The 13,177-nt window shown below is 34.5% G+C and overlaps 1 protein-coding gene across 1 annotated transcript in view; it reads right to left on the bottom strand.

Annotated features, from left to right (window-relative positions):
* The window catches only part of AP3B1 (adaptor related protein complex 3 subunit beta 1), a 291,386-nt gene that overhangs the window by 22,858 nt on the left and 255,351 nt on the right, over nt 1–13,177 (bottom strand). Inside the window, exon 24 of the mRNA XM_024928836.4 lies at nt 9,230–9,314. Coding sequence (XP_024784604.1) covers nt 9,230–9,314 — 85 coding nt within the window. The remainder of the gene's footprint in view (nt 1–9,229; nt 9,315–13,177) is intronic.

Raw genomic sequence — 13,177 nt, 5'->3', positions numbered from 1 at the left:
ATTTCAAAAGTTAGCAGACCACTGAGTTACATCATTATTTACAACACTTTTGAATTACTTGTTTATTCTTTTTAATAGAAACTCTTCTTCCCAACACTCCTGAAGGACACCACATACTCCTCGATTAAAAGTGGCTTGACAGCAATGATGCCAAGGGAGAAGGGTGGGGTGTTCAGAGAGAGAAGAGGCAGGAGATCTGCCTTCTAAGGCATCTATGAATGTCTAGCTGTTTGCAGGGGGTGGGGAAAGCGATCCTGAAATGTCCCTCCTAGCAACAAGCAAGGCGGCAGAGAGCCCAACTGAAACATATTTTTCGGCCTCTCTTGTAGCTAAGAGTGATCAAGTGGCCCAGTTATGACCAATGAATTATAAACAGAACTTCAGTAGGGATTCCTGAGAAAGTTTTGCTTTTCTGACATAAACCTGGCCCCTTTCTCCATGTCATTTCTTTCCTTTTTTCTGTCTTCTGGAATGCAGATGGAAGCCTGGAGGTGGAGCAGCCATCTTGTGATCACGAAGTTGACCAGCATTTGCTAACAAAATTAGCACATGAAACCAAAAGGTGGAAGACCTTACTGTCCTGAAGACACTGGGAAGCTACTGCACCAGCTCTGAACTGCCAACCCCTGCAGTTCTTGTTCTAGGAGGATAATAAATCCTTATTTGGTCATGCCACTGCAGTTGGGTTTCTGTTACACACAACCAAATACAAAATCCAATATAACCAGTACATAACTCACTTTGTAAGCCAGTTTCATCTTGTAAGCAAGGCGTGGCTTATAATAGAACTAAGATGGAACATTTCCTCTTTATTTGGGGGAAAATTTACTTTCATTTACATGAGTGTTCTAGGATGTCCTCCAGTTTATAAGCATCTCCTTTTCTACCATTTTGCCTTCTTTTTGATTTATTTCTCTCTCCATGTAGCTTTTCTTTTCCTTTTTTCTTCACAACCCCTTTGATTAAACAGGGGAGAGACAGATTATCTCCATTTCTACACATAACTGCCTCAACATGGATAGGGAATGTGAAAATGACTGATGATAGATGTAAATTTATCAGAATTAACAGTTACCAGATCAATGAAGCACTATTATTAGGGTAGCTTTAAATAGCCTAGCTACATAGGACCAGATGGCATAAAAGTTTAATGTAAGGCAAGATTCTACTTGGTACACATTTAACTGTAGCATATATTCTTGTAGTACATGTAACCTCAGTTCACGGATTCCTTTATAGGATCCAAACTGGTAAAGTTTGTAGGTAAGAGAAACGGGCGAGCAGCCTATTCTGAGACTCAAGTTTCTCATCTATGAACGAGTGACATTTACCTTGCAGGCTAGTTTTAACTATTAAAGGAAATAAAATGAAATAATGCACAGGAGGTACTCAAAACCTACATATGTAATAGGGATAGATCATTATTTCATTATTCCCCCACAGATGATCATTTCCAATTTGTCTCCACTATAAACAATGCTTATACTTGGCTAGATCTATTTCCGTACAAGCACAAATACTTCTCTAGGCTTGATACCCTAAAAGTGAAATTGCTGAATTGAAAAGTATGAATATTTTACAGATATTGCCAATTTAAGATCCCACAAACAGCAAACAAGAGTACATGTTTTTCTCTACCTTCCTGGTCAATACCAGATACAAAATTTATTCTAAAACTTTGCCTATCTGATGGGTAAAATGTTTTAATTTTTATTTCCCTAAATATTAGTGATGTTGAACATCTTTTTTTCAAATGCAAGTTGGCCACTTGCATTTATTTTCTTGTAAATTGCCTATTCTTAGCCTTTTCCTTACCTTTCTACTGGATTCCTTTTTCATTGATTGTGAGAGTTGCACGTTCTGGTTTTTAAACTTTTTTCTGCCAAATAAGCTGCACTGCTTTCTCATTATCTTGTTTATGATGTCTACTTTTTCTTTACTTGTACAGAAGTTTTAAATTTTTAATAGAAGAACCTGTTAGTTATTTTCTTTTATATCTTTCTGAGTACTGTGTCTTGCTTAAGACTTTTGTCCTCAGAGTATGAAAATATTTATCTATACTATATTTAAATACTTTTATAGTTTTTTATAATTAAATAATAAATCCACATGGAACTTGTTTTGGTATAATTTGTGGGAGGAAGCTACCTTGATTTTTTCCAAATAATGGTCCTCACACCATTTACTGAATGGTCTATTCTTTCCCCACGGATTTGAAATGTCACCTTTATGACATACAAAATTTCTACATTTCTAAATTCTCTGGTTTCATTGGTTCTTGTGCCAATATCAATTATACAGAATAAAAATATTCTTGTGGCTTTAAGGAATATTTTTAAATTATTATAGAGAAATACTTTTTTCACTAAAAATGTTGACTTTTCTTGTGCATTTTTTTTTCCAGCTGAATGTTAGAAGTTTGTCAAGTTTCTTGAAAAAGTCGACTGGCATTTAGCCTAGAATCACATTGAATTTGAAGATTAATTTGAGGTGCAACACTGTCTCCTATTTAAAAACACAGTATATTTATTTTTTTATTTTGCTTATATTTCTTTATATTTAATTATATCTTCCTTTATGCCCTTTAGGAAAGTTCCAGGTTTTTTTCTCTCTACATAAGTATTTGTACCACCTTTCTAAACTCATTAGTTTAAATAATAGATTTTCTGTTGATTCCAACTTTATGGGTTAATAATTATGTTGAATAGGCCAGGTACAGTGGCTCAGGCCTGTAATCCCAGCACTTTGGGAGGCCGAGGCGGGCAGATCACCTGAGGTCAGGAGTTCAAGACCAGCCTGGCCAACATGGTGAAACCCCATCTCTACTAAATATACAAAAATTAGCTGGGCCTGGTGGCGTGTGCCTGTAATCCAAGCTACTTGGGAAGCTAAGGAAGGACAGTCGCTTGAACCTGGGAGGCAGAGGTTGCAGTGAGCCGAGATCGCACCACTGCACTCCAGCCTGGCGACAGAGTAAGACTCTGTCTCAAAACAACAAAAAAAAAGAAAATAATTAAATTGAATAAAAATTATAATTTTGGCTGGGTGCTGTGGCTCACGCCTGTAATGGGATTACAGCACTTTGGGAGGCTGAGGTGGGCGGATCGCAAGGTCAGGAGTTTGAGACTAGCCTGGCCAATATGGTGAAACCCTGTCTCTACTGAAAATACTACAATTAGTCGGGCATGGTGGTGCGTGCCTGTAGTCCCAGCTACTCGGGAGGCTGAGGCAGGCAAGAGAATCGCTTGAACCAAGGAGGCAGAGGTTGCAGTGAGCTGAGAGCGCCTGGGCAACAGAGCGAGACTCCATCTCAAAAAAAAAAAAAATTATAATTTTGTCTCTTCTTTTCCAGGATTTATACTGCAAATGGCGTTTACTTGCCTTTCTGTATTGGCTGGAACTTCCATTATAATGTGGAATATAGTGTGGTGAGCAGACATCCTTGTTTTGCTTTTCTGACTTAAAAGAGATTGTTTCTGATATTTCATGGGGCTATGGGTAACCTGTACGGGCCAGAAGTCATTTGAATTTATAACTACAACTGATGTCCATCTTCATAGGTTATCCTTTTGGGCTTTAAAATCAGGGTGATGTTAGACTTACAGAATGACATGGCATGATTTCCGTTTCTTTTGTTCTAGAAAAATTCTCTTTTTTAAGGTTCTGATACAATTTAATCGTTTTTATTCCTAATTTATATTTTTCTAGGAAATAATTTCATCTAACTACTCCAATTTACTGGTGTAGAACTGCATGGTATTATTTTGTAACTTAAAAGATCTCTGTGCTTTGTCATCTTTCTCCTCTCTAATCTTTCTTCGTTGTCTTTTTTCTTTAATCATATTATCCCATAGATTTCCTTTTTTTTTGTACATCCTGTATGTTCTTTTAAAAAATGAGTATTTTCTGTACACAGGAAACGAGGAATTCTATGTAAACATATATATCTTAGATCAAGCTTGTTAATTAAATCATTAAACCTGTATGTATCTATACCTATTTAACCTTACTCTCTGATTTGTCCATTTCTGATGTGCATGTTAAAATATACTATGATTATGGCTTTGACAATTTCTCCTAGTATTTGTATTGTTTTCTGCTTTACAAATTACAAAAGTGCATGGTTTAATGGTTTGTAACAATTGTATTTTCTTGGAGGATTACAATGAACACAAAATATTTTATTATTACTTTTTACCTAAAATACTTCTTAATTTTTCTAGTTTTAGCACATCTATCTGATAAATGCATACACACACACACACGCTCACACACACACACTTCATCTATCTAATCTCAACTTTTCTGTGCCATTCTCTCTTAGGGAGGGTTCTCATAAATAGCATATGTTAAATTTTGTTTTTTACCTGTTTAGTAAAAGTAGGATTTAATTCTCTGATGTGAATTGTGAAAACTAGTATGTGTGGTGTGCATGGCCTCTCCAGCCACCTTTTTTTGTTTTATATTTGCCATGCTTTTTCCTCTTCCTCTTGGTTAAACTGACCAAGTTTTAAACATTTATTTTAAATTATTATTATTTTTTTGAATAGAGACAAGTTCTCGCTATGCTGGCCAGGCTGGTCTTGAACTCCTGGCCTCAAGGGATCCTCCCACTTTGGCCTTCCAAATAGCTGGGATGACAGGTATAAGCCACCACACGCAGCTCTGATCAGGTTTTAATTACTCCCTTTCTTCCTACCTTTAGCTGTTTAGAAGTTATAATACATCACATTTCCATTATTTTAGTGGTTATCTTTAATATTTTAAACCATATTTAAACTTATTTTTGCCATCAATCAATTCTCTTCTCAGACATAACAAGAACCCTAGTATACCATCACTCCTCCTTGCACTTGTCTCTGTGGGGATTTTGGTTCCAATTTATTGTTAATATTTATTTTTCACATTATGTCAACAATTATTTTTATACGTTGATAAATTTCATAGGTAGAATTCTTTGCTCACTACTGTTTTATTAATTCTATGTTTTTCTCTGTCTCAGATTTTTTTTTTGAGGCAAGGTCTCACTATGTTACCCAGGCTGGAAAGCAGCAGCTATTCACAGGTGCAATCATTGCACACTGCAGCCTCTAATTCCTGGGCTCAAGCTATCCTCCCGCCTCAGCCTCCTGAGTAGCTGGGACTACAGGCATGCATCACCATGCCTGGTTCTGTCTCAGATTTAAGAAAACATTCTATTACAGCATATCTTTGAGTAATCCTTTCAGAAAGGATGTGCAGGTGGTAAACTGATTGAATCCTTCGCTGAAAAATGACTATTTGGTATCTTCAAAATTTTAAAGGTCATTTCCTTTACCTTCTGGCTTCCAGAACTGATAAGAGTACTGATGTGAAATTTGATTCCATTCTCATTCTCGTCCATTTTTAGGTAAGCTGCTTTTTTCTCTGCTTTGGAAGATAATAGGATATTCTTCTCCTTATCAAAAATTCACCAAGACGTGATCTTTTCCATAGTTTTTCACATTCACCCTGTTTGGCCCTCTTAATCTGAAGGCTTGCGTGTTTCTTTTGTTGGGGCACATGTTCATTCATTCACTCATTACGGGCAGGGATACACTCTGTCGCCTAGGCTGGAGTGTAGTGGTGCAATCATAGCTCACTGGAGCCTTGAACTCCTGGGTTCCAGTGATCCTCCCACTTCAGTCTCCCAAGTGGCTAGGATGACAAGTGTGTGCCACCATACCTGGCTAACCCTTTTTGATTTTTGGTAGAGACAAGGTCTTGCTATGTTACCCAGGCTGGTCTTGAAACTCCTGGGCTCAAACAATTCTCCCGCTTTGGCCTCCCAACGTGCTAGGATTATGGATGTAAGCCACCACATCCAGCAGAAAATGTTCCTCTATAATTTATTTTCTAAATTATTTCTTCCCTTCATTGTCTTTTCTTTCCTGCCAGAGCTCCTATGAGATGAACTGATCCTTCTAACTTTCCTTATTTTCTGTCTCTGCCTTTTTGCTTTGTATTCTAGTTGATTTCCTTGACCCTTTCTTCCAGAACGCTCGATCAGTATTCAGCTGTGTCCATTCCATTATTCACCTACTGAGTTAGCAACTATCATTACTATGGGTCTCCTCTCCCCTGGGTGGGCTGACTAAAGTTTTATTTTTTATAAGTGGACGAGATACTAACTGGTTATGTGGACATGAAGTTGGAGGCAGGCAGGTAGGAAATGGCCTTTCCTCCCCACCAGCAAACGTGACACTGGCTTTACCCTGGTGGTGAGGATCTGAGAATATTTTGGATACTCTCTTGGATAAAACTATATTTCATCTCATCTCTGACCATCCTTGCTTCCTTCACACAAACTCAAACCCTGCTCTGTTCTTGTAGGTCCCCACGTCCACACCAAAACGTCTTTCCCAGGCAAGTGGCTCATTCTCTTTACAGTTTTATTCTTAAGTCTCAAATTAAATGTGTATGTTGCCTGCTGTCAGGGGTAAGATTGGGGAACTAAGGGGCGGGAAGGAGTTAATTCCCTGATGACTGTCTTAAGACCCCTACTCACGCTGTGCTTGATGTTCTGCCAGATTGGTTCTTACCATTATGGTAGTTTTCTCCCACGAGTGTTTTACCCTGTGATTTTTATTTTCTCTGTTATTGTTTATTTACTCCTATTTGTTTTCTATCAATAATGCCTCACAATTTCTGGTCAGCTAATGGCATTTGTTCTTATATTTTTAGTGTTCATTCACTATTAAAGAATGTATTTGCTTTTTAATGGATCTTTGGACAAAAACATGTGCTCAGTTCTCTAACTAGCACTAAGCTGTGTGACTTCCCATACTGGTTAATGCATGCATGCCTGTGGGGGATGAGGATCTGTTTATGTACTGCACTAACTTTTAGACAGATATATTTATGTATATTGCGCACATATTTGATCTCCATAAATTTAATCAAGAACTTAATTTGATGACCATTTAAAATCCAAGCAAAAAAGAGGCAAAAATGCTTATCAGATATGCATATAACTACATAGCTTAATATAACAGTTCTGTCTATATCTATTTATCCATAGATACAATTATAATGATATAGAATTAATCCAGAAGCTAAAGCAGGATCATTTTACTCTATTCTTTTTATTCTAACTAGTAAAAGAGTATCTGACAGGCTTTTGGTCCATGTTCCCAGCATTTCTGAAGGCTTCTTATCAAATATGCTGTTATTACCCATAATTTTATGTATCGATTTGTATAATGTATTTCAAGGAAAAAATTCAATATCAGCCATTCTTGTTTCTTTTTTTCTTTTTATTGAACTACCAAGACTAATACAGCACATCACTAAGCAAAAAGTGCTATTTACTATGCAAAAGGCACAGTCAGTGATTGGCATCTAAGACCAATTGATCTACCCATTACCACTATCTCCCTACCCCCACAAGCACTACTATGAAGCTATTGATTTAAACACTGTCGATCGGTTTCCATTTTCTGATTTTGGGCAGGCCAATTAAGAAAGTGAGTAATTGTGATTACACTGCTTCAGGATCAATTACATTTGATGCAAGACAAAGTGCTCTTTTTGGAACACACACACAAAATTTTTGATCTAGCATGCTGTTGTGCTTAACAAAATGTAAAATAAATAATTTGTATCTTTATAATAGCAAAACATACTAATGTAAATGCTTTTAATAGTCAAGAACATTTTCTATGTGAAATACATGAATTATTTTCCTAACGTTAGTTTGAAAGAAATTTAGAAAAAATATTATTCACATACACTCCTTGGCATAAGATAAAAATCAAATACTACCTGCATATATATCCATCCTTAAAGAGACTTAGTTAATTATGAAAGACAAAATGCAAATCCTGTTCAAGAGACTATAAAGGAAGTCTTTGTAAATAAAATTGGGGAAAAAAATCGAATTACATAGGAATCAAAAGGTTCTTTATATAAATTGATAAGAAAAAGGAATCTTTTTTAGTTCTTAATTTTGGTCTAACTTGGTACGTGAGCTTTGTCATTGGGTTCACATTGTCCAAATCATTAAAATGAATATACCTCTGGTGTCAGAGGCAAATCTATTTAGAGTGATGTTACTCATAGCCTGTTGTTCAGTAATATTGATCTGTGTTGTTTGTCTAATAGAAAAATAATAAACAATTACTAGGCAATGTTGGGAAAAGTAATCAGTTTTTATATATCACTAATATAGCAGACCTCCCAAAACATAAAGGTGATGATCTGCATAAAATCAATGTGTTATGCTACATTGCTTATATTTATCATTGCAGGTTCTCGGCACTAAAAGGTATAACATTAGGCCAGAATTACTGGTAAACTGAAAAGGTATATGAAAATGAAAAGTTCACTATGTTTAATCTATACATTTATTTTAAAATGTCTATTTCTAAAACTTCAAGACTTTTAAATCATAACAAATTCTGTTCTAAGCTAGCTAAAATGTAGGTAAAATGTCTCAATTCTTTTTAGAATAAAAACAAAGAAACTTCAACTCAAAATAGCCAATTGGGCCTTATATCAGAAAAAGAAAAGAGTTCAAAGATAATTCTCAATGATGCATGAATACAGCTTTGTACTAATTTGCTAATAGCCTCTGAATTTCACAAGAAATGTATAAAGCATTATAGAAAAACATTAACAACAAAATCCAATCCTAAAAAAGCTCTTCCGAATAGCATTCAGCTATGAAACCTTTGTCAACTGCATAAATGTTCTCTTTTGACTTTTATCAAAGCAGTTTGTAAATCGATGTAAAAAGGAAAAAAAAAATGTGTGAGTTTTAGGTACTGACGGCATCAATAATATTCCACTTAAGAATCTCAAGATAACATGTATGTATATCTCAAAAGATATCTTCTCTGAACTATTTAATAATATTATTAATGCTTTTAATTTCTCCTGGATTTTCCTCATGAATTTTCTCATAAATTTTCTAAAACTGGAGTGATAAGTTAAAAATTACTTAGTAGTAGCTTCTTTCTTTAACCAACAAACCATGGATTTCAATCACATATGGCAGGTTGTAATGGCTAGGTGTGTAACGAATGCTAAAAATACATATACTACACACAATTTGTACAACTATTCCAAGGCAGTCTAAACATTATCAAAGCAAAACACATTTGTTTAAATGTTTTGTCTTTCACACACACACAAAAGCTGTTGAAAGCTTAGTTTTTGATCTGCTATCCTTTACAGGTTATATAAAAAATAGAAGAACAATTGAACTTACCACAACTGGAAACTGGCAGTCTGAGTAGAATCACAAAAGTCAATACCCATTGAAACTGTAATGGATCCCTCAGGCTCAAGAGAGTCTAGGAAATAAGATAATTTAGACATGAAAACACAGAGGATGTGAAAAAGAGGCAAACTAAACACTGAAAATTTAGGTAATGTTTGTAGCTTGGTTGAAACTGTGAAATGTAATGATGGCTTACAAATTTCAAACTAAGAATATTAAAGCAAATTACAAAGTAACCTAACTATTCTGTTTCAAGGTTTTCTTTTTCACAAATTAATTCTGCACATACACCAATGAACACATTATACCCATTTGTTTCAGAAATACATATCTTCCTGAGAAATTTCATGTTTTCTAATATTATCTCTATAGGTACTGAAAATGAGAAGGAAATAAATGTGTTCTTGTTTCGCATACCTGTAATGGACTTTGGGAGTTCATAAGAGGTTATGTACTTAAAACTATGGCATGTTTATTCTAGATATAAAAAGTAAATCTTAAACAATGTTCGAAATTTTCAATGAAAAAAATCCTAAATTAAAAAATGTAAATCAAGTTGGAAGAAGAAATTAAGATGCACTCAGAAATTAATTAAGAGATCTCACATTGAAACCAAAATGTTAAGTCTAATTGCATTAAATACTCAAAAAAAATTTGTGGCAGATTAGATGATCTTTATAAAACAAAAAATAAAATGACATTTGATAGATTTGGAATTTCGGAAGCTTCATCTATCAACTAACCAAGTATAGGAAATAACTATACCAATATACAATACAGTATTTTTTTTCAGTTAACAATGACAAAACTTAAGGCAAACAAGAACAAAATTTTATTCTGCTTATGATTTGAAAGTTTAGCTATACCTTAGAATAATTGAGGGGATCTTAAATAAATATGTATATATTTGTTTATATATAGAAACTGTCCATTTTTGATTTCTACTTTGCTCAAAGTATTCTGTATAATTGCATCTATACCATACAATCACTTTATATTTAGCTTTATCTATTCTCTATACATCCTATCACACGTAGTTATATTTTAGCAAGCACACTTCTAATTCAATAGACTGTGACTATTCTAGGGCTTCTTGGTAAGTATGATTTGCCATTGAATGCTAACCACGACAGAGATGATGGTACAGTCGGGATAAAATAATAATTCAATAAGCTTCATTTATTAAGTATTATGTTTATATCTCATAGGCTCAATGAGGAGTAGGCATTACAGGAGAGTATTTGTACAATGCTGATTTTAAAATGCTATTTGTTAGGCAAAGGAAGTATGTTAAAAATTAAAAAAGTAATAATTAAAATGCTATTTGCTCAGTGGTATGTATGTTAGTTTGCTGATTCTAGTTTGAATTTCATTTGTTTACAAACCTAACATTTACCAGGATGCCACTCAAATACCAGAAGACTTGCTCCCTAAATCTCTAGCAAACAGGCTTTACTGTAGGGTAAATAACTATAATGATACATATGTTTTTTTCATTTCTCATAAAGCTATGTGTTGTCAACAGTTTAGAGCTTTGTCAGTCACACGCTGCTCAAGGCTATTCTTGAGTGAATTCTTAATGCCTTCTGTGCCATAACTATTTTGGGGTTTGGTCTTGTTTTTATCTGACACATTAGTAGCAAATTCCGTCATCTCCAAAACTTGATGGCTTTCACGATTTAGATCTCCCTTCATCATGTATCTTTGCATGTCATTTGACAAAGTGACAGCTCTCAAGATGCCTTGTTGATAGCACTCTTTGACACTGTTTGATACTGTCTTCAGTCTTAAGATAATTAACTGTGAGCTTAGTGCCATACTAATTCTGGGGGACAGTCCATGATCAACAGCATGTTTTATTATATGGATGCTTCAGGAGCAAAATGATCAGCATAAACTTATTCAAATAATGGATTTTTATAATACTTGGAGCCGACTAAACTGGGAAAGCTTACCCAATTAGGTGTCTCTGTTTGGACACCATTTCTAGATTTGCTCCTATATATTTGAGATGGCTATGTAGAAGTGGCTGAAAAACACTGGCTCTGTTACGCCACACCATTAATATCAACACATGAAATCATATACGATGCCATTTACTTTGATGTAACAGTTGTACAGTAACTGGTAAAATCTTAGCTGAACTCAAATTTGTCAACCACTAACATAAAGCCACTGAATATAGTACAGAGAGCTTAACCTATTCTTTGTGTCTTAAAAAAAACCCTCTTATATACTGGCTCTCTTTGGGGAAAATGGAATATTATTCCTAATATTCTTGCAAAGAATACAGTTTCATGCCAAACACAGAGTGAAATCCAGAAAGAAAGTCATTGCACATTACAGACAAAACCAGATTGGTGGCAAATAAGAAAACTGCGGACTCCTTAATGTGTATACGTTCTTAAAAATAAATAAAACAAATATCTTACCTCCCTTATTTTACTAAAACACTAAAATACAGTATTTGTTTTCTGTTGCATTCTTAAAATGTTTTTGGAGGACTAATTTAGACATATTATATTCCTTAACCCTACAATCTATTGATAATAGTGTCATCCAGGTGGTGTTACATACAAGTACATACTGCAGACAAAAGAACTCTGTATCTTGAAGGCATTCAATAAATGCCAACCAAATGAATGAAACATACAGTCACAAAAATTTGTCTAAGAATGACAAAGAAAAGCCTACAACCAATACTGAGGCAATGGTAAACATTCATATTTTATTTCTCTGTTAAGGTCATACTATGAAATTTATTATATTTATTTATTCTATTCTACATAGGCCAACTAAAGGTCAACTCATCAACTCATTATGCTAGCTCAAAGAAAAATTAATACTGTTCTACTGCTTTAACCTTTGGATAACATTTTCAGCCTTCAGACAATTCATGTATCAGCTGCTTGACACTTCCTAAACTAATTTTTTTAAACTAGGTAAAAAAGGTTGAATTACAAGCAACAAAAATAACACAATAATTCCTTGGCAATATATTAATGTCACACACTATATAATAAAAATTAGGATACTTTGTGTTCTTTAAATAGTGTCTTAATTATCAAAATATTTTTAAAAATTAAGTGGATTTTGAAATCAGCTTACTTTAACTCCACTTTCTTTACTCTGGTTGCTTATAAAACTTTACCAGGCTTTATCAAAAATTATTTTATTCCTTTGTGTAAAAATATAACACACACACAAAATGACTTTCTTTACCGAAAGATTCATGAAAACCAGAGGAGAAAATTCAGCAATGCCAAAGAGCTCAGATAAAGAAAAATGGAAGAGTTATGTGAAACAATGAGTAAAGAAGGTACAATTACCTAATTTTACTTGATCCTGGTCAAAAGGCATTGTTTATCTTAAGTATTATAAAAAGGAGCTCTCTGGAGCATTCTGGTTATAACAGATACATTGTATCTTTGGAAGATACAATGACATAAACCTTTTATTACTTTTAATTGAGGTTTTGCCTGAAGCTTCTCTCAACTAAACCTTAGGGTTATCTCCACTTACAAAAACCAAAAAGAAAGAGATGGACATTCTAAATATTACACTATTTCAAATTCAAAGTAAGACACACAATTGTTACATTTAATGTTTAAAGGGTATATTTTTAGAAAATACTTAAAAAATGCAAAGGGGATGAAAAATGGCCACTGACACTTTGTTGGAGAGACAACAAGATGCGGTGGGCACAGAAGCAACCTGGAAAGTGCGAGCCAAAGCTGGGGGCAGCCGCTGCTCAGCAACCCACTCATTGGTTGCTGCATGTGGGGATAAAGGGCCAGTACTGCCATATTTTACGCTCTGCTCCAAGAAAAGTGAGATTTCTCATTTTTTAAAATGTAAAAGCATCTTCATTTTTAAATGGTGGCAACAGATTGAAAACATGTAAAAATTGGATGTGGATAAATACCAGTGATATCC

This window comes from Pan paniscus, chromosome 4, assembly GCF_029289425.2.
Source record: "Pan paniscus chromosome 4, NHGRI_mPanPan1-v2.0_pri, whole genome shotgun sequence".
In the NCBI taxonomy this organism is placed as follows: domain Eukaryota; kingdom Metazoa; phylum Chordata; class Mammalia; order Primates; family Hominidae; genus Pan; species Pan paniscus.
The sequence above is the reverse complement of the archived record's forward strand: the minus strand, read 5'-3'. Positions and strand labels throughout refer to the sequence as shown.